Source organism: Leopardus geoffroyi, chromosome B3, assembly GCF_018350155.1.
Source record: "Leopardus geoffroyi isolate Oge1 chromosome B3, O.geoffroyi_Oge1_pat1.0, whole genome shotgun sequence".
Classification (NCBI taxonomy): domain Eukaryota; kingdom Metazoa; phylum Chordata; class Mammalia; order Carnivora; family Felidae; genus Leopardus; species Leopardus geoffroyi.
The window spans coordinates 95,415,424-95,439,061 of record NC_059337.1 but is presented as its reverse complement, the minus strand read 5'-3'; the positions used below and the strand labels follow the sequence as shown (position 1 = coordinate 95,439,061).

General features: G+C 34.9%; 1 protein-coding gene and 1 pseudogene across 2 annotated transcripts in view; one reads left to right on the top strand and one right to left on the bottom strand.

Annotated features, from left to right (window-relative positions):
- MDGA2 (MAM domain containing glycosylphosphatidylinositol anchor 2) overlaps positions 1 to 23,638 on the top strand; it is an 865,051-nt gene that overhangs the window by 520,617 nt on the left and 320,796 nt on the right. For both annotated transcript variants that reach the window (XR_006704997.1, XM_045450889.1), the window contains exon 4: positions 18,087 to 18,283. Coding sequence is in view for 1 of the 2 variants with exons in the window: in XM_045450889.1 (XP_045306845.1) it covers positions 18,087 to 18,283 (197 nt within the window). In the remaining variant the exon portion in view is untranslated. The remainder of the gene's footprint in view (positions 1 to 18,086; positions 18,284 to 23,638) is intronic.
- On the bottom strand, positions 6,117 to 6,261 carry LOC123584751 (annotated as a pseudogene).

The following is a 23,638-nucleotide window of genomic DNA, read 5'->3' as shown; positions in this document are numbered from 1 at the left end:
AGTGCTGAAAGGAAAAAATCTGCAACCAAGAATATTCTATCCAGCAAGGCTGTCATTCAGAATAGAAGGATAAGGAGTTCTGCAGATAAAAGTGAAAGGAATCCATGACCACCAAACCAGCCCTGCAAAAAATGTTAAAGAGGACTCTTTGAGTGGAAAGAAAAGACCATAAGCAAGAGTAGGAAAAGTAAGAAGCAGAAAAGCAGTAAAAATAAGTATATCTGCAAATCAGTCAAGAGACTCACAACATAAAAGGATATAAAGTATGACACCATATACCTAAAATGTAGGGGAGAGAGGAGTAATGAATGAGTTCAAACTTAAGTGACCATCAACTTCATATAGACTGTTGTATACATAAGATGTTACATGAAAACCGAATGGTAATCACAAACATTGTAATAGGTATGCAAAAAGTAAAGGAATCCAAGTGTATCACTAAAGAAAGCCAACTATTGTTAAGAGAACATATCAAGAGAAGAAAGAAATAGAGAAAAACCAAAAAGAATCATAAAACAAGTAATAAAATAGCAATAAATAAATACCTATCAATAATTACTTTGAATGTAAATGGACTAAACACTCCAATCAAAAGACATAGGGTGATAAAATGGATAAAAAAGCAAGACCCATGTATCTACTACCTTCAAGAGACTCATTTCAGACCAAAAGACACATTCACATTGAAATTGAAAGGATGGTAAAGCATTTATCATGGAAATGGATGTGAAAAGAAATCCAGGGTAGTAATATTTATATGGCACAAAATGGACTTTGAAAGAAAGATTGTTACAAGAGATAAAGAAGGACACAATATAATCATTAGGGGAGCAAGCAAGCAAGAAGATATAACAATTATAAATGTTTTTACACCCAATATGAAGGCACCCAAACATTTAAAGCAGTTAATAACAAACATAAAGAAAGTGATCCATAATACAATTGTAAGGGACTTTAATACCCCACTTACATCATTGTATAGATGTCCAGTAGAAAATCAGAAAGGAAACAGTGTCCTTGAATGACACATTGGACCGGATGACTTTTAACAGTTACATGTAGAACATTCCATCCTAAAACAGCAGAATACACATTCTTTTCGGGTAAACAGTGAACATTGTCCTGAATAGATCACATATTAGGCCACAAAACAAGGCTTAACAAATTCAAAAAGATCAAAGTCACTCCATGCATCTGTTGTGACCACAATACTATGGAGCTAGAAATTAACTTGAAAATCTGGAAGGAGCACAAATAGAGGCTAAATAATATGCTACTAAACAGTGAATGGGTCAACCAAGAAATCTAAAAAGAAACAAAAAATACTTGGAAATAAGTGAAAGTAAAAATACAATAGTCCAAAATCTTTGGTATGCATGCTATAAATTTCTCTTAGAATTTTCTTCCAGAAAATATAAATTTATAGCAATACAAGCCTACCCCAAGAAGCAAGAAAAATCTCAAATAAACAACCTAACCTTATACCTAACAGAGCTAGAGAAAGAACAAACAAAACACAAAACCAGTAGAAGGAAGCCATTAATAAATATTAGAGCAGAAAAAAATGATAAGAAACTAAAAACAAAACAAAACAAATAAAACAGTTTTACTTAAAAAGTAAAACAGATCAGTGAAACCAGGAGCTGGTTCTTTGAAAATATCAACAAAATCAATAACATTTAGCCAGACCTGGGGTGGGGGGGAGGGTTGGAAAGGACTCAAATTAAATGAAATCAGGAACAAAAGGGGAGAGTTAATTCAGTTAAATGTCTGAGTCTTGATTTCAGATCTGGTCATAATCTCCTGGTTTTGTGAGTTCGAGCTCCACTTTGGGCTCTGTGCGGACAGATTCTCTCTCTGCTTGGGATTCTCTCCCTCTTTCTCTCTCTCTGTGCCCCAATCCTACTCACACCATCTCTGTATCTCTCAAAATAAATAAGGTTAAAAATTTTTTAAACATTAATGTATTTTAAAAAAGAAATGAAAAGAAAACTGACACAGAAATAAAAAGGAATGGGGCACCTGGGTGGCTCAGTCAGTTGAGTGTCCGACTTCGGCTCAGGTCATGATCTCACAGTCCGTGAGTCCGTGCCCCGCGTTGGGCTCTGTGCTGACAGCTCAGAGCCTGGAGCCTGCCTCGGACTCTGTGTCCCCCTCTCTCTCTGACCCTCCCCCACTCACATTCTGTCTCTCTCTCTCAAAAAGTAAACATTAAAAAAACTTTTTTAAAAAGAAACTTATGATCATATCAATAAATGCCAAAAAATTTTTGACAAGGTACAACATCCATTAATGATAAAAACCCTCAACAAAGTTGGTTTAGAGGAAACATACTTCAACATAATAAAGGCCATATATGAAAAACCTACAGCTAACATTGTACCCAATGGTGAAAAACTTAGTACTTTCTCTTAAGATCACAAACAAAACAAAGTAGTCCAATCTCACTAGTTTTTTTTTTAATGTTTATTCATTTATTTTAAAAGAAAGATATGGAGAAGAGGAGAGCCAGTGACAGAGAGAATCCTAAGCAGGCTCCACACTGTCAGTGCAGAACCCAAAACAGCTCAAACTCACGAACTGTGAGATCATTACCTGAGCTGAAATAAACAGTCATGAGTCAGACACCTAACCGACTGAGCCACCCAGGTACCCCCCCATTCTCACCAGTTTTATTCACTCTAGTACTGGAAATCCTAGCCACAGCATTTAGATAAGAAAAAGTAATAAAAGACATCCAAATTTCAAGGAAGAAGTAAAACTTCCACTATTTGCAGATGGCATGTTACTCTCTATACAAAACCCTAAAGGGTCCACACACACACACACACACACACACACACACACACACACAAATAAATAAATAAATAAATAAATAAATAGCTAGATAAATAAATAAATAAAACAGAATTGATAAATGAACTCAGTAAGGTCACAGGATAAAAAATTAGTGTATAGAAATCCATTGAATATTTTATACGCTAATAATGAATCAACAGCAAGAGATATTAAGAAGCAAAAATGTTTATAATTACACCAAAAGTAATAAAATAGCTGGGAATAAATGTAACGAAGGAAATGAAAGATCTATACTCTGAAAACTATATAGCAATGATGAAAAAAAATTCAAAATGACACAAATGAAAGGTGTCCCATGCTCATGGCTTAGAAGAAAAAATATTGTTAAAATGTCCTACTCAAAGCAATCTACAGATTTAATGCAATCTTTATCAATATACCAACAGCATTTTTCATAGAACTAGAACAAATAATCCTAAAATTTGTATGGTATCACAAAAGACCCTGAACAGCCAAAACAGTCTTGAAAAAGAAAAACAAAGCTGGAGGTATAAAAATTCCAGATTTCAGGGGCACCTGGGTGGCACAGTTGGTTAAGCGTCCGACTTCAGCCAGGTCACGATCTCCCGGTCCGGGAGTTCGAGCCCCGCGTCAGGCTCTGGGCTGATGGCTCAGAGCCTGGAGCCTGTTTCCGATTCTGTGTCTCCCTCTCTCTCTGCCCCTCCCCCGTTCATGCTCTGCCTCTCTCTGTCCCCAAAAAAATAAATAAAACGTTGAAAAAAAAAATTAAAAAAAAAATAAAAATTCCAGATTTCAAGTTATATAAAGTTGTAGTAATCAAAAGAGTATGGTACTGGCACAAAAATAGACATATAGATCAAATGAAACAGGATAGAAAACCTAGAAACGAACCCACAATTATATGGTCAATTAATCTTTGACAAAGGAGGCAAGAATATTAATGGGAAAAAGACTGTCTCTTCCACAAATGGTGTTCGGAAAACTGGACAGCTACATGCAAAAGAATGAAGAAGCTGGACCACTTTCTTACACCATAAAAAAATAAACTCAAAGTGGATTAAAGATCTAAATGTGAGACCTAAAGCCATAAAAATCCTAGGAGAGAGCTCAGGCAGTAATTTCTCTGACACTGACAGTAGTAACATTTTTTTTTTTTTTTTTTTACATATATGTCTCCTGAGGTAAGGGAGAGAAAAGCAAAAATAAATTGTTAGTACAACATCAAAATAAAAAGCTTCTGCACAGTGAAGGAAACAATCAACAAAACTGTAAGACAACCTGCCGAATGTGAAGAAGATATTTGCAAATGACATATTTAATAAAGGGTAAGTTTCTAAAATATATAAAGAAGTGATACAACTCAACACCCCAAAAAACAAATATTCCACTTAAAAATGAGAATACATGAGCAGACATTTCTCCAAAGAAGAAATACAGATGGTCAAAAGACACATGAAAAAATGCTCAACATCACTCATCATCAGGGAAACGCAAATCAAAACTACAGTGAGATATCACCTCACACCCATCAGAGTAGCCAAAATAAAAACACAAGAAACAACAAGTGTTGGCAAGGATGTGGAGAAAAAAGAACCATTATGCACTGCTGGTAGGAATGCAAAGTGGTGCAGCTACTCTGGAAAACAGTATGAAGAGTCCTCAAAAATTTAAAAATAGACCTACCTTACAGTCCAGTAATTATATTGCTGGGTATTACCCAAAAAATACAGAAACACTAATTCAAAGGGATACATACATCTCTGTGTTTATGGCAGCATTGTTTGCAATAGCCAAATTATGGAAGCAACTAACATGTCCATCAATAGATGAATGAAGAATATGTTATTATATAATGTTCACACAATGTATATTCCATACACACAATGGAATATTAGCCATTAAAAAAATCATGAAATTGTGCCACTTGAAACAACATGGATGCAGCTACAGAGTGTAATGCTAAGTGAAATTAAGTCAGCCAAAGAAAGATGGTTTCATTCATATGTGGAATTTAAGAAACAAAGCACATTAACAAAGGACAAAGAGAGAGAGACAAACCAAAAAACAGACTTTTAAACTATAGAGAGCAAACTGGTGGCTACCAGAGGGGAGCTAAAGGGGGAGATGGGTGAAATAGATGATTAAATAGTACACTTAATCCTGATGAACATTGAGCAATGTCTAGAATTGTTGAATCACTATATTGTAAAACTGAAACTAATGTAACATTGTATGTTAGCTATACTGGAATTAAAATGAAAAAACTTAAGAAAAGTTAAAAACTTTAGAAGATGCAATTTATGTGTAAGTAGATCTGTAAGAACAAAATTTCAGATAACGAGTCTAAACCTTATAGATAGCTTCACTCTTTTATAAATGTGCCATTTTGAGAACTTGGTGTCAATTACTCATTTTTTGTCCTTTTTTTTATGGGCTATCAGATAAAATTAGTCATTAGACAGAAAAAAAAAATATGTAGGGAAAGATTTGAAACTTTTCTTGTCATCAGTACTTGCACATAATTTCTCATTGATTTATCAAATGGTGCTTTTTCATTGATACCTACAGAAAGTGCTACAAATCTTTGACATTGATGCTTTATTTATACTAAGGTAACTTGTGCTTGATTGTTGATTTATCTAACAATTAATAAGTTTTTCTTTTTTGTAACTTCAAGGCAACCTAATTTTATTCAGGTTAGTTAGCATTATTTATTGTTATGTATATTCATCCTATAGCTATACTACTAACATAAATTCTTACCCATTAAATGAGAAATAATATACTTGACTAGCTTTAGTGCCTCCAAGAGTATTGAGTGGTTATTTTCCTTGAGAAAACACAGTCAGATTTTTTTTTATGCATAGGATTTTTAAGATTTCTAGCACTTCCCAGAGGGGAAGATGACATCCAGTGCGGTATTTAGTATGTCTGCCATCTGGGTTTTTAGATTCATTTGGTTTAATTCAAAGATTAAAGACAGAAAAATTGGACCAAATGGTGGAATAAAGCCCTGTGGAAAACATGCCTCTGCTGTGATTATTTTTGAGATTAATTGATTCTTTAACTTGTAACTATATCCCGTGACTTCAGTGGCAGTTAATAACTGATTAACCATGAATATGTAGATTAATTGTGCCAGTGCATGCTGGGAGATGAGTTAACTCTTTTATGTAACTAGAGGACTCCAGTTTAAGTGGAGAGTAGACTAAACAAATGCTCCCATGCTTTAGTGAATCTTATTTCAAACAGGACTATCTAATATATAAGCAATAATTTTGAATTTTTTAAGGAGAAAATCTATGCCTTCATTAAAAAAATAGGGAGGGTGTAAAAAACACTTCCAAGTTTTCTAATCTAAAAGATTGGAAGCTTGAATAAATACTTCTTAAAAACAAGGATGCACTACACTTGATCTTAGCCAAAAGGCCAAGAAACAATAAAAAACAAGGATGCACTATTGATAAATCTTAAATGATGTTGAGTTGTAAAAATCTATATAATTATACCATTAAAATAGTTCACATGTTGACCATTTTTATAAAGCTCCCTATTCTTATTTTTTTCCTTATAAATTCCTAGCTCTTTTCTATTGGGACTTAAATATATATCTCTCAGCTTCAAGGAAAACAAAACAACAAAAACAGAGCAGGACTCCTATGATCAAGTGCTGTCTTATAGCTACTCCTTTAACTCATTGTGAAAGCCAAGTTCCTTGAAGATTCATATCTATGAATCTTTCCATATTTTTACTGGCTTTCAGTGCTTTAAGGCACAGGAAAATGACTATCAGTTCTATTACTCCTCTGACACAACTATGATGAAGGCTACCAGTAACCTTTTTCTTGCCAAATTTCAAGTCACTTTTCATTCTTGCCAAATTTCAAGTCACTTTTCAGTTCTATTTTTACCTTGATTCTTTTCACCATTTATTCTGGTTTCTAACTCTTCCATGGCAGTGGATTGACCTTTTAAATTTATTTTGTTTCCCATTGATTTGTTTTGTCTCTACCGTCCTCATCACTTTTTCAGTTTTTTTTTCCTAATTCTTTCCTTCTTTTTTCTTCAATTTGGTGTTGCCCATGCTCTATCCTTGAACCTTCCCTGTCTTCATTCTGCACACTTCTTGCATGGTCTCATCCCTCACATAGCATATTGATGACTCACAAATCAGTATCTGCAACCCAGACTTCTTATTCTTCTTAATGTATAGTCTATGTGCCTTATAACTAGTAGAGCAGTAGGTGCTTGACATTCGACATGATTTAAACAAAACAGGTTCTTCATCTTCCATAATCTCCTGCCTTGTCTCCTCTGGCCAGGAACAGGTTTACTTCATATTTTATTTCTGTTCCTGTACCTTCTACCCAACTGCCCAAGCCAAGTCCTTGTCTCACTCTCTTCTTTCTCTCAGCTCTCTATTTTTTTTTAATTTTTTTTAATGTTTATTTATTTTTGAGACAGAGAGAGAGCATGAAGGGGGGAGGGTCAGAGAGAGATGGAGACACAGAATGTGAAACAGGCTCCAGGCTCTGAGCTGTCAGCACAGAGCCCAATGCGGGGCTCGAACTCACAGACTGCGAGATCATGACCTGAGCCAAAGTCGGTCGCCCAACTGACTGAGCCACCCAGGCACCCCAGTCTCAGCTCTCTATTTAATCAGTCACCCAGTTCAGTTCATGCAAGTTTCTAGGATTAAGAAAGGTAACTTATATCACCGTATATATTTTTGTTTCTTAAAATGACTTTAATTTGGTAGTTCCTGGCATGTTTATTTAGCCAAAGAGAAAATCTCTAGAAAATTATTTCAGCTAGACAGCAGTAGCTATTCTGTTTATGGGGAAAAAACTAATTTCCCTTAGATTATTTTATGTATGGGTAGCCTTGCTAAAGATTGACATTGATCATATTAACTACAGATTAATCTTCTTTGTGTTAATACATTAGATCATTATAGAATACTTATGTCCATTTTGTCAGGTTGAAGGAATACAAACATGACTAAGATATGGATCTTATATGTACATAGAGATATATATATTTTATAGAAATCCAAATTAGTTATGTCATTAAAATATATTTGAAGCAAGTATTCATATATCAAATCATATATCAGTTATTTATATTATTTCATAAATGAGAAGAATTTTGTCCTCTCTTAGTTAATAAAAATCATATTCTCTTTACTTCAAAGAATATTTTGCATTTGTCAATGAATACTATCTTTACATGTTTTAATTTCACATACTCAACCTATAAATTTAAAATAAATTTATTTTAAAGAGAATAAATAAGTGTAGATAAAATATGTTCCATATCAGAAAATAGTACAGTGTGTTTTTGCAATATCATCAAAGCCACTTAGTATGAAAACTGAATATTAAATAAATATAGAGAGAGATCTTATGTCACTTAAACTATATATAAAGACTGAAGAAAATTAGAAATGATAACTTAAAGGTCCTTGGATAAAACGTATAGCAAGTACTCCTTCTAAATCCTGGGTGTGAAAGTTGTTGACTTTCAAGTTAATCTCTCTCATGAAATTATCCTCAAATGGAAAGAGCTACATAACCCAAGGTCAAGACTTCTCTCTAGGGAAGTCCTAACCCAGTGACTAATCAGTGTCCTTTATAAAACAACTTTTTGGGACAACTTAAAGTCCATTGCAACTCTAGAGCTCCTTCTGGATCATCTTGAGACTTTGTAGTGATGCATCACAGTTTAACTCCTCCCACTGCCTAATCTTTCCTACCTTTAATTTTTTTTTTCAAGCCACCATAAAAATTGTTCCTAGGGGCACTCCTCAAAAGTTTCCTGAGTGCATGTCTTCATCAAAGACCGTATTTCCAAGGAGTTATTCTAGATGGTCTGAGGAAATAGACTCTAAAATAGAATGATACAAACATCACCCATCAGCCCACTAACTTACTGACAATGAGGACCCCATTGCTGGTAGTAGGTGGACCACTGATAGCTCTTGAATGCTGTAGTGGTGAAATTGTTAAAACCCCTGATGTTGAACAAGGATAGGTACCAGTGGAATGTAATGCACTGTGAATACACTATCTCTGGCTTTTGTAGAATTCAGGGGAAAGTTATTATAAGCATGATGGAATCTGTTTCTCATGGATTCTATTTATGCAGTGGAGAAAAAGAATGCAAGGCTGAATGTAAATAATCATGAATTGGAGGTGATGTGTGAGAATAAGAAGGCTTTCTTCCCACAATATAAAGAAATGTTCATCTTCTTTAGCCAGAGGTCATAAAGGCTGAAAAAAAAAAAAAGGCTTAGGATTTACTTAAATATATAGATGAGCTTTACAGAAACTTGAATCCTTAGCCCTGACAAGTCAGCTAAACCAGTGTCTGAACCCTGGTTGAGAACAAGTGGTACTCTGATTTGCAGGGCTGGGGGGAGGGTTGGAGTACATTTGGGTTAATGATCTCAGAAACCTTGAAACCTAGTTCTCCATAAACATTCTGGGCCTACAGAAATGGTCTGTTCCTCCTGATTAAGGGCTTTTATGTCCATCTTGCTTAAAGATGGTTCGGAAACTTCTTCCCCCTGAGGATATACCCTCACCTCCATTCCTGGCCTCCAGATCAATATGTAGGGTCAGCAGATGACATCATGTGGCCACAGAAGTATGTTTACTGGTAAGCGTTGGGAGAGTATGTATGGAATTGGATTCTGAGACTGCTGGATCAAGTGGGATGGAGAATAAGATTGAATAAGTTTGGGGATAGAGAATACATAAGATCAAATGGGGATAGAGAATAACAGTTTATTAATATGATAGTATTCTCCCATGATATAAAATTTAGCATCTTAGCAAGGATAGCAAGAGAGAGTTGCTGCTGCCAGATAGCTGTTGGAAACTTGAGGAAAGCAAGCATTCCCACTAAAAGAAGTATAAATACCAGAGCTGCTGTGCATACAGTAGAAAAAGGTGTCAAAAGACTCAGATATGTGAACATACTAAAGTGAATATACCAGTTAGAGTCCAGAAAAATCATTCACTCACTATCATCTGTATAAAGGCTTCAAGGACACCCCTAAAGCAATAAGAATGTGCTGATGACTGAGATGCAAGCATCATTGAGAAGTTCCTAGGTGTCTGTTCTCTGTAGGCAAATGTTGATAGCAAGAGATGCTAGTACAGAACTGAACTGCCTGATAGGAATGGAAATGTCAAGATCTCAAAATAATAGAATCTAAGTGGCAGTGCTTAGTTGTCACAAGCAAGGTGGGCACAGTTATTTTAATGAGGAGCTAGTTAAAATGCACCCAGGGCTCTAGACTCACAGGGGTCCTGGAGACCAACAATAAAATATAGCATTGTATAGAGCAAAATAAGTGGGCACTCAACAAAGGTATTATCCAGTCTATGCTATTAAAGAAATCAGGGGTGCCTGGGTGGATCAGTGGGTTGAGCGTCTGACTCTTGGTCTCAGCTCAGGTCGTGATCTCATGGTTCGTGTGATTGAGCCCCATCTCGGGCTCCACACTGACAGCACTGGGGATTCTCTCTCTCTCTCTCTCTCTCTCTCTCTCTCTCAGCATCTCCCCTGTTTGCTCTCTCTCTCTCTCTCTCTCTCTCTCTCTTTCAAAATAAATAAACATTTAAAAATATCAGACGGATGATCAGGAGGCTGAATATGGTCACATAATAAACAAATAATGATTCCTTGCCTAATTGTTGCAACTGAGGTAATTTTCAGACTTTGAACTCTTCGAAGGGGAGAGTAAGTCACTAGAAAGAACACTACAACACCACAAGAAGTGTATACAGTAATGATTCTCAAAATTCTTTGTTTAAAGAACCTATATCCACTTCCTTAAATAACCATTTTCTAGGAAAAGGGGACTTGTGAAACATTTTGAGGAGTGTGTTACACAGGATCTAAGTTGACTTTGATACCTGATATTCTACAGAATTATCATGCTCTTATATCATTGGAGTTGGGCATACAGGTACCAGGTAATAAATGCAGTTGTGGCCCATGGCTAGCTCACATTGGGTCAAACAATCCACAGATCCCCCTTGTTATCATTTATCTCATCTCTAATTGTGTAATTGGGATGGACATATTTTCTAGTTGGCAGAGCCTCCATATTGAGTCCTTGGCTTTGGGGATAAGAGCTGTCCTAGTGAGAAGGCCAAGTTGAAGCCTCTGAAACCTCCCCATTTTTCAGGTGAGATTAATCAAATGTAATATTATATCCCAGAGGAAATACCACAGATTGATGCCATCTTTAAAATCCTAAAAGATATGCTGGTGATGGTCCACCTCACATTCTACTTACTGACAATGTTGTCTCCTGATAAAACCAGAGAGATCCCAGAGAAAGATAATGGACTACCACAAACTCATCTAAGCAGTGCCCTTATTGCAGCTTATGCCAGATAAGTTCGTTTTGCTAGAGTAGAATAACATGGACTCAGATACATACTGTGTGCCCAGTAATATACTTAATGCGGTCTTTTTCATTTCTGTTAGGAAAGATAATCATAAATAATTTGCATTCACTTGAGACAGACAATAGCATATATTGGCAGTCTTGCCCTAAAACTAAATTAACTCTCATACTCCTTTTCATAACATCGTCCAAAGAGATATAAGCATCTGGACATTCTGTTCAACTTGTTATTGTTCCACTATATCAATGGGATTATGTTGATTAGTCCAGATAAACAAGAATTGCTAAGTACATTGGATATCTTGGTAAGACATGCATAATCCAGAGGATTGAAATAAGCCTATGAAGATTCAGGGTCACACAGTATTAATAAAATTTTAGAGATCCAATTGTTGTATCTTACCAGGATGTTGCCTCCAAAGTAAGGCACAAATTATTGCATCTCACAATTCCCATCCTTCAGAAGGAAACACAATGCTTGCTAGGTCTCTTTGGGTTCTGAAGCATATTTCACACTTGTAAAAATAATTTCAATCCATTTATCAGGTGATTTGGAAGGCTTCAACTATAGACTTCAACTGTGTCTCAAAGTAGGAAAGGGTTCTGTAGTATTCCCATGCTGTGATATAAGTGACCCTGGTGCCTGAGTCACATAACCCAGGAAAATCGATGATATTAGATATAGCAGTGCTAGAAAAGATGTGTGGTTTACAGCAATACTAATAGGAGGATTGTAAATTCAATTTCTAGGATTGTTAGTAAGATCATGCTTTCTTCAGTTAAGAATTATGCCCCTATCATAAAAATAGCTCCTAGTATGCTACTGGGCATCAGTAGAGATGGAGTGTCTGAATATGGAACATCGAATGACCATGTGGTCTGAAATTCCAATCATACGTTGGCTTTTGTCCGATCTACCAACATTAAGCCATAAAATAATTGAGACCCATCAATAGTTCATCATAAAATGGAAGTAGTAAATTCAGGAGGAGGCAAGGCCAGGGCCAAGGGCCCAAGTAAGCTGTACAAGGATGTGCCCCCATGGCGTCTATCAGTTTTACTGGCTCCTCTTTGTCAGTCTATATCTGGCCACATAGAGGGTCACTTATATGTTGATGGTGTAGAACAAAGGCTAAGCTTTTGTGATAGGTCAGCTCAGTATATGTATGCAAGTCAAACACTGGACTGCTACTTCACTAGAGCCCCAACTCTGGGATGTCCCTGATAGACAGGAATGAGGAAAAATATTCTTAATGGGTAGAACTTTGGTTTGGGTAGTGTACCTTGTCAACCACTTTGTGTGGAAAGAGATCTGTTTGAGTATGTTGTTGGACCTATTATTATTGTGGATAATTATTGAATGGATATTATTGAGGACCAAAAGTTACCCACCACAGAAGAAACACAAAACAATGAAGTAGACAGAGTTGTGAAGACAATTGTTAACAGCCAGCTTCTGTCACTGGCCACTCATAGGTAGCACAACAGGCTCATGAATAGGATTCCCATAATGGTAGGGATAGAGGTTATGCATAAGCTTGAAACATAGGTCCTCATCCATGAAGGCCAATCTATCTACTGCCACTATTGATTATCTAACCTGGCAGCAACAGGGACCAACACTTGACACAGTAAAAGTACTGCCCTTCAAAATTCCAACCAGTCCCTTGATGGCAAGTTGGTTACATTAGACCTGATTACCCGAAAGTAACAGTGCATCATTTTGACTGAACTTAACATGTAATCTGGGTGTGGATGTTTATGTTGACCTTAGTCAGCAGCAACCTTACCCAAGGACTTTTAGAATGTTGTATTCACAACACAGGGTCCTACCTAACCACTCATGGGACTAGAAGCACATTTTGCAGCAGTGAAGACATAGCAGTGAGAACATTGCCATGGGATTCCTTGGTCATATATTCTTTATTACCTAAAAATACCAACTTACTAGAGTGATAGAATGGTCTTTGGAGGGGGCATCTGAGTCTCAGAGAGATAATGGCTGCTAAGAAAGGGGTGCTATTCTCCAAGATACAGTACACATTCTAAATCAATGATCATTATTATCTAATGCTTTTTTTTTTTCTATAGAATACATAGGTTCAAAACCAAGGAGTGACCCCACTTACTAACATCACATTCAGTGTCTCACTTGGGGAATCCATGTTTCCCTTCCAACTCTGGGTTCTGCCAGTTTAGAAGTCCTAAGTTCTCAGAAGAGGAAAAGCTTTTATTAAGTGATATATCAAGAGCCCCATTAATCTTTAAGCCATAGCTGCTACTCATTTACTTTAGGTTTCCTATGTTAGGAAACAGGGAATAAGAGGAGTCACCATCCTGGAAGGAGTAACTGACCCTTATGGTAAGCTGGAGGTAGGGATGTTGTTACACAGTGAGAGAGTAAATAATATGTTTGATACCCATTTGATCCACTTAATCATTTCTTGGTCTTCTCTTGACCAATTTTGGTGGTAAACATCAGTAATGTGCATCAGTAATGGCTTGAGAAGGACATGGTGACCTGGTGCACAAAATCCTCAGTGAGGAAGGGTTGGTAACCTCAGTAAGGGAATCTACTTATACCAAAAGTTGTACTAGTCTAGGATGAGAGCAATTTAGAATGATAATAGTAGAAAGAGATGACGAATATCATCTAACCACAGTTTCTTTTGACAGTTTTCCCCAGAAAGCATCCTGGAGTAGCTTTTCCCAGATAGAGTGAATTATCATAACTAGAAAGTGGATGTGAGCAGATGCTGTATGCAGCAGCCAGATCCCTTCCTTGATACTGAAGGACTCATTCCTCCAACTGCTGAGAGTTTTAGCAGCTGATGGCTATCAGCTAAATCTTTCTTTAGAAACCACCCTGGGTGCAGTTGATTTTGGCTCTTGATTTTGTCTCAGGTCATGATCTTTAAGTCCTGAGATCAAGCCCTGAGCCCCGCCCCTGGCTCTGTGCTGAGGATGGAGCCTATTTAGGATTCTCTCTCTCCCTCTCTCTCTGCCCTTTCCCTGCTTCAAGCCACTCTCCATCTCTCTCTTTCTCTCTCTCTCAAAATAAATAAATAAACTAAAAAAAAAAATTAAAAAAAAAGAAATTATCCTAAACCTAATAGAGCTATCCCTCCCAAGGTCATGCCTTCTAGGTGGGAGTAGCACAGAGGGAAGGACTGATTGAGGAGGAGGGGGTGGGTATATAAAGCTTAGCTCCCTTGCCTTAGGGCAGGACAACTGTGAGAAGACCTCACAGCTCCATCACTTCTATAGAGCTATTGAGACCTTTGTTATAACTGCTGTAGCTCAACTCTCCTCCCCAACAATCCTAAGTCTGTCACTCAAGTGTTGATCTAGAAGGTACTTCTCAATATACTTCCTGCACACATACCTCTCTTTTAGTCTTTTCCAAGAAACCTGACCTACAACAAATACTCATATTCAGTATACATTCACTAAGACTATATAGAGTTTATGTTAAACATATGTACTGTTTTAAGTGATTTATATGTATATGGTAAAATTATATATCATGTAAGTATATTTATATGTGTATAAATATAAACATACCCCCCTACACATATAAAATATATTTTTTTAGGAATGTCATTGTTTGACTTTCTAGAACATGACTTGTCTTTGTTATGTTTGTTTTTAAATAAAAAAATATATATATTTGTAAGTAATATATATATTATATTATAATACATTATATTATAATATAATATATATAATATATTATATTATAATACATTATATTATAATATAATAATATATAATATATTATATAATTATATATATGATATACATATATATATATATATCTTTTAGGAGCTTTGTGAAGTAGAAGTTCCTAAAAATGGGTGAATCCAACAGATAATTCTGCCAATACAATGTTCACTGCACATTGTCACAGGATTGGATTCTCAGAAGGCCAGTGACCTGAAACTTACATAGATCAGAGAAGAGCATGTTTAAATGTTTGTTCAGGTTTGGTCTACTGACACCATCACCTAACAAGAAAAGAGCTAGGGATATGTCAATAAATGCATGTTGGAGAGTACAATATTGTTAACTACTTGGAGGCCTGGGAGTATCATCGTTGTTGCATTGATTACCATCCACTTGTTTTGTCCCTAAACTTTCTGGCTTCAGAATTTTTTTACAACATAACACAGATAATATCTCCTAAAAATGAGATAGGACTAAAAGAAATTATGTTTTGTCTAAGAAAAAAAAAATAAGTTGTTTACAATCCATTCACAATACTTTTTTTTTCAAGTCACTAAGGCTGAATTCATATAATCAATCTCCTCTAAGGATGTGATTTGTATGTGAAGGACTAATCACCAAGTAAGTGAATATTTGATAGATTCTCAAGACCTTTAAACATTTCATAATAATGATGCTGGTATCCCTAAGTACACTGACTATTAAAACCAGATGGCATGTATCCTTGCACAGCTAATAGAATGAATTTAAACTGAAAGTTCCTTCAATTTTACCAAAAAGCAGCAGTTGTTCTGTAAATTTATACTACTAAAATTAGAAGCCTTTGAGGTAGCTGTGAAAAGATTCTAATGTTGGAAAAAAAAAAAAACTCAGAATGTTGCAAAACTAGAAATTTAAGTAGGGCTGTCAAGCCGTTCACATTTGGAAAAACCTTTTTTAAAACTGGGGAAATTTGAGAATTCTGTTCTTTGATTCCTTAGGGCTGCTATTACTTCATGACTTTTATTGACTTTTTATTATTTTAATGCATCACAAAGAATCTTCTTAAAGAACACTGCCTTTTAACTATTCTGGGTGGCATATGCTCACACACCTTACTATTCTTATGTTTATTTAATGTATATAATATATAACATAATAATATATAATATGTATATAAATATATAATATTTACAAATATAATAGCTTCTCTTCAGTGTTCACATGAAAGTATTTGTCTTATAGAAAAAATTGGTAGTCTGAACAAATGGCAAAATGGCATTTTTGTCTATTTAAAATGAGAGTTTTGTGCACTGTGAATTGAGGTAAAGGTAAGAAAAGTATGTGGAATTAATGGAAGTCTAAATGAAACCCAATAATGATCATAGTAGTAATAATAGCTAATTTTTATTGAGCTTCTACTATGTGCCCAAGGCTGTGAGGAGTAACTCCTTTAATTCTCCAACAACTTTAATTATATAGTACCATTATTATTCCCATTTTATTGGTAAGGCAATTTAAGACCACAAAGATTAAGTAATCTTTCAGGTACAAAGCCAAAAAGGGCAAAGCTGGGTGAAATTAATATTTAAACACAGCGAAAGTTTGCATCATACTTAGTAAGTATATGCTACATTAATATTATTAGCATTTGGAACCAAGAGCGTGTTGTTGTTTTTGGGGTTTTTTTCCCCTCTTTTTTGTTGAGATATAATCGACATATAGTATTATATCAGTTTCAGGTATACCACACAATGATTTGATATTTGTGCATATTGCAAAATGATCACCAAAATAAGTTTAGTTAGCATCTATCACCATGCATGAGGTACAGATACTTTTGTGTGTGTGATGACAACTTTTAAGATCTATTTTCTTATTGACTTTCAAATATATAATACAAAAAAAAAACAAAAAAACAAATATATAATACAGTTGTTATTTTAAAGCAAGTTTACTTTCTAATTTCTTCTTCTCTTAATTAAAGAAACTGGGATATGGTAGATCAGCGGTTGACAATCTATGGCAAGCTGTGGCCCATGAGCCAAATCTGTCTAGGCACCTACATTTGTAAATAGTTTTACTGGGACTCGGCAATATTAATCAACCATTCATTTAATTAGCTGTCTTTGACTGCCTTCACACTATGATGGTAGGGTTGGGTAGTTGAGAGAAAGACTCTATGAACCCAGGTTCATACAAAGCCCAAGATATTTATGTATTTTTTTTTCCAGAAACTGTTTACTAAACACTGTGGTATATATCCCTTCTTTAAGATGCATGTAAGATGGCAAAAATTTAATCTCAGTATCCTGTAGTAGAAATATTAATGCCTTTTAACAGTACCTTCTGTTAGCACATTTCAAATTAGCAAATGTAATCTGGGAAATAAAATCTGAGATGAAGAAAGAACTTAACCTAGTTTAAGATCATATTTTCTCGGGGCGCCTGGGTGGCTAGTGGGTTGGATGTCTGACTTCGGCTCAGGTCATGGTCTCACTGTCCGTGAGTTGGAGCTCCACGTTGGGCTCTATGCCTAGAGCCTGCTTCGGATTCTGTGTCTCCCTCTCTCTCTGTCCTTCACCCACTCGTGCTCTGTCCCTCTCTGTGTCTCTCAAAAGTACATGAACATTAAAAGAAATTAAAAGATCATATTTTCTCACTATAAAGATGATAATAGTTTATAAACATAATTTTTTTATTTAAATATATCTGTTATAAATGTTTAGAAAAGATGTTAAGGGATTAAGGGAAAGAGTCTGTTGAGCCGCTTGATATTTCCCTGTCCCTGTTTCGTTGTTTTGGCTAATCTCTTGAATTGAAGGGTCTTGGATTCTGATCTCTCATGGAGCTCTGTTCTATGCAGCTGTTAGAAAGTGTTGGAAATATGCAAAGTCATGTGTACTATCTCAGCAAGTAGAAATCTTAAAAAATAGCTCTATTTGTTTTTACTGCCTATCATTGGAATTTTCTCTAAACAATTTCAATAAACTAAATGAAAAAAACGAGTTTAGTGATAAGCAGTAAAACTGATTATGAAAATGAACCTTTGGTTAGGTTTCGTATGTGTAATACTTAGAAAAGCCATGTAACTCATAACATTGTCACTTGGTTTATTTTATTTTTTGTTTTTTAGATTTGGATGACCCAGTAGTAACTGTTCATCAAAGTATAGGTGAAGCTAAAGAACAATTTTACTATGAGAGAACAGTGTTCCTCCGGTGTGTTGCCAGTTCCAATCCACCTGTACGGTACAGCTGGAGACGTGGTCAGGAGGTGTTACTACAAGGATCTGATAAAGGAGTTGAGATTTACGAACCCTTCTTTACCCAGGTAGGAATTACTAATAATGTTAAAATGCTTTCCTAATTCAGGTAGCTTGTAATATTATGTTTATTTGAAAAGAGTGTCTCCAAATCTGGCCTTATAAAAAACATGTTCTTGGGCGCTTGGGTGGCTCAGTTGGTTAAGTGTCCAACTTTTTAGCTCAGTCATGGTCTCATGGTGTGTGGGTTCGATTCCCATGTTGGGCTCTGTGCTGACAGCTCAGAGCTTGGAGCCTGCTTTGGATTCTGTGTTTCCTTCTCTCTCTGCCCCTCCCCTGCTTGAGCTCTGATTCTTTCTCTCAAAAATGAATAAATGTTAAAAAAAATAAAAAAAAATATGTTCTTGACTGAAAGATAAGGTAACTCAAATAATAAAATTTGTTAATTTTTACGTGATAGCTAAATTTAAAATGTTAACATTTGAAAAAAAAAAATCAAGTATCCTAACTTGTATTCCTTTATCCATAGGTTTACCTAGGATTCATTATATAGTACATAATTGTACATTTGATGACTGCTTTGTTTTTTGTGGAAAATATTTCTTAAAGGGAGAAATTTTGATTTTTCTCTTTTCAATGGTAAATACTTTTAAAGGAATAAAGAAATGTACTTGAAATTCACTTAACTTTGCTTGTAGGAAAAAATTTCTAATTTCTTTTGTTCATTTTGGGTTTTGAATTAGTTTAATAATAGAGCCTTAATTATGTAAAAACTGAAATTTCTAATGGGTCCTCAACTTATTTAATAAAAAGAAAAATCGAATTAATTTCACATAGAGTTAATGTAATGCGAAATATTCTTCTATAATATATCGAGTGGAGAATTAGTAATTCTTGAGGAAAACACTAAAATTTGAAAGAATATTTGAGTGCTGTTATTATAGAGCTTTTCTGGTTACTAGAAAGGAATACAAACCTAATTAACAAAGAAAAATAATTTTTAATTAAAAAATGTCTATGGAAAATATTCAAAATAATTGTGACCCTGAATAATAAAGAGGGATTTGACCATTTTATATGAAGCTTCGAGATATTTTGTGACCATAATTAGGTCAATATACAACTAAATTTTATATATTATAAATATTCTGCTTCTAAATATTAAAGATAAATACATGTTTCACCTCTTAACTCCCTATAATAACAAAAGGTCATCCTGAGTTTGTAAATTTCCCAACATCTCATTTTTCATCATTAAATATATTTCCCTATTAAACCGTTTCCTTAGTAAACCATTTACCTGTAATATCTGAGTTCTGACCTCTTTCAATTAATATAATTGCCAATGTTTAGATATTAACTGTGGAAGAATGCATAATTGTACAAAAACATCTGAACACACTATGTACACTTACGTATTGCTACTTGGAGGTATAGAACAGCTGGGACTTACCAAGATACAAACTTCTGAAAATCATTGTTGCACATGTGTTACTACCATGACACATTGTTGAAGCCTGTTTTAATTTGACCCTCTCCTGACTCAGGCTATTATAATATCAGTTGCTTTCTGCCAAAAAGGAAGACCACAATCTCTCCATTCATTCAGCACTACTGTAATTCATTGTTCAGTTTTTACTTAAATCATTTTTTTTTCTTAGAAAATTAACAAAATATTTGTTAGCAGTATTTAGTTGCTTGGGTGGCCCTAAGGTTTAGAAATCAGATAAATGATCATCTACCATTTTTATTTTTATTTTTCTATTGTCAATGTTTTTTTAGAATATGTACGTTGTCTTTTTTTAAGTTTTTATGCTAATTCTAGTTAGTTGACATACATTGTAATATTAGTTTTAGATGTACAATATAGTGATTCAACACTTCCATGCATCACCCTGTGCTCATCACAAGTGCCCTCCTTAATCCCCATCACTTATTCCCCCATTCCCCCCACCCACCTCTCCTCTGGTAACCATCTGTTTGTTCTTTATAATTAACAGTCTTTTTTTTTTATTTCTCTCTCTCTCTCTCTTTCTCTCTCTCTCTCTCTCTCTTATTTTTGTTCCAATTGCTCATTTGTTTTGTTTCTTAAATTCCACAGATGAGTGCAGTCATATGGTATTTGTCTTTCTTGGACTGACTTATTTCGCTTAGCATTATACTCTCTAGCTCCAGCCATGTCATTGCAAATGGAAAGATTTCATTATTTTTTATTCTTTTATTATTTATTCTGCATATATCACATTATATATATTCCATTGTGTACATTAATATATATGTATACAATGGAATATATATAATATGTATACAATTCCATTGTATACATATATATTAATGTACACAATGGAATATTATATATTGGGCTGCTTCCATATCTTGGATAGTTTAAATAATGCCGCTATTAACTTAGGGATATCCCTTTGAATTAGTGTTATTAGATTCTTTGGGTAAATACCCACTGGTGTGATTGATGGGACATAAAGTTGTTCTGTTTTTAACTTTCTAAGGAAACTCCATACTGATTTTCACAGTGGCTGCGTCGGTTTTCATTCCTACCAGCAGTGCATGAGTGTTCCTTTTTCATCACATGCTCACCAACACCTGCTGTTTTTTGTGTTTTTGGTTTTAGCCATTCTGATGGGTGTGAGATGATTATGGTTTTGATTTGCATTTCCCTAATGATAAGTTATAATGAGTATCTTTTCGTGTGTCTGTTGGCCATCTCTATGTCTTCTTTGGAGAAATGCCTGTTTCTGTTTTCTGCTCATTTTTTAATTGGATTATTTTTTGGGTGTTGAGTTTTGTAAGTTCTTTATATATTTTGGATACTAACCCTTTATTAGTTAGGTCATTTCCAAATATCTTCTCCTATTCCGTAGGTTGCCTAGAATGTGTACATTGTTAAGAATTAAAAAAACAACATGTTTTCCTCTAGAATCTTGTGAAAAATGGTAACATTTACAGATACAAAGGTGATACTGTATAGCTATTTCTTGCCTATAGGTGGGTCTGATCTCTTGGACATGAACACATGGGCCATGTCCACCTTTTGGAAAAATATATATACTTCCAAAATAATTAGGAATTTGTTTTAAAGTTATTAAGCAAGCACAAACTTTTCATTCTCTTGAATCTGTTGCTAGTTTCTGTTACCAGCTCTAAAAAACCATCTTATAAGAGTTCTCAGACTAATAACTAGTGATTCTTCCTTTTAATAATAACTTCTATTTTCTCTTCTTTATTTTCCTTCCTCCATTCACTTAGGAGAAAACAACTTTTTAATTTGAACATTTCACTACTGATACTTTCTTGGATATGAATATCAGTCTTTACTATGTAACACAGGCTTTCTCTAGGGTGGCTGTGCTCATAACTCTGCTGTTTAAACCATCTGAATCAGTTCTCTTAAAAGTATTTAAGACACAAACAAACTTTTCTTGCAAATTCTGTGTTGTGGATTCACCTGCTTTAGTTGATAATTACCAATAACATACAGTTTAGCTCTTATTTAAAGATATCCTTCCTGGGGTGCCTGGGTGGCTCAGTCAGTTAAGAATCCGACTTCAGCTCAGGTCATAATCTCACGGTTCGTGGGTTCAAGGCCCGTGTTGTGCTCTGTGCTGACAGCTCAGAGTCTGGAGCCTGCTTCAGATTATGTGTCTCTCTCTCTGCCCCTCCCCCACTCATGCTCTGTCTCTATCTCTCAAAAATAAACATTAAAAAAATTTTTTAAAAAATGAAGATGTCCTTCCTCCCTTTGCTTATTTGACTGTGTTGCTTATCTCTCCTTCTGAAATAGCTAATATGTATTTGTATGTGTCCAAAAAATTCATGTTGGAGCACAAGGAGTACTTCAATATTTTTGTGTTTTGTATGTACTTAACTTGTTAATATCAAACATGTTTTGTAGGCCAAAAACTCTGTTCGATAGAAACTCTCAAACAGCAGCATATGGAAATTTTAGTTCTTACAGCCATAGAGAGTGTGGGATTTTTCATAGATAAAATGTTATCAGTGGTTTTACTCTATTCTCCATGGTATATACTGTACATAGGCCTAATATACACAAGTCCAACTATATCACACAACTTCCACGATCTCTCCATGGAATATTGGAATAGCGGAATAACTGGCTGCCATGGTTTATTACTCCAGACATCTGACTGATTATTTAAAAATGTAAATCTGATCAAATATGTTTTTCTTCTTAATCCCTCCAGTGGCTTCCAAATATTTCAAATAAATCCAAATAATATATTGCGGTCTAGATCCTATTTGACTTTGCTCTGCCTTCTTCTCTCTTACTTAATCTATACTTCACGCACTGTTCTGGTTACACCATCCCTAGGTGCTAACCTTGTCTATCCCTGGGGTCTCCATGTTATCAATTCTTCCTCCTATTTACTTAGATAACATGGCAGGGGTCTTAACACTGAAGACTTTATCACCTCAGAAAGTCTTCCCTGGCAGACCTTTGTGAAATAACGTGTCTCACTTCCACAGTTACACTTTTCCAATACCCAGTTTTATTTTATTTTATTTTTCTCATAGCACTGAATCCATCAAATTATCCCATTTGTGTGTTTGGACATAAACTCACTAATTATAGAGTCTTTATCTTTTCAACAGCTCAAACACTGCCTGATGCATGGAAGATCCTCAATAAATATGTGTTAAATGTTGAGCCAGCACTTCCACGGAGATGTCTGGATTTCTAGCTATGGTGTAAATAAAACTGAGTCCAAGTTACTAGTAACTCTTGAGTCACTCTGTAATTCCATCCCTCTTTACCCATTAAAGAAGGCTTGGTGAAATGTGAATGATAAAGCTGTTATAATTAAATCCATCTTAATGTATTTAGTTTCCAAAGTGTTGATGATTTTCTCGTTACAGTTTTTAATTGATTTCTTGTCTGATTTCGTTATATCAGAAACCACACTCTGACCCATTTTAACCTTTAGAAATTAACCTAGACTTGCCTTATGCTAAGCCTGTGGTCTACTTTCATAAATGATATATGTGCGCCCACACACAATAATGTGCACTTCGCAATTACTGTGTTTCAAATTGGTCACATTTGTTAATTGTGTGTTCAGATTTCCTTTATATTTTCCAATTTTTCTGTCTGTTCTTTTAAAAACTATTTAGAGAGGCTAATGTCTATTAATATGGCTGTAGAGTTGTCTGTTTTCAATATTTGCATTATATATATTTTGAAGGTATATTATTAGTACAGATATAGAATTTTTATAACTTCCTAGTGGATTATCTTAGTATATTATTTTCCTGGTAGATTATTGTTAAGAGTGTCCATTTTTACCTCTAAAAATGCTTCTTGACTTAAAGCCTCTTGTGTCTGTCATTAATTTAACTACACTAGCTTTTTAAAAAACTTTTTATTTAAATTCCAGTTAGTTAACGTA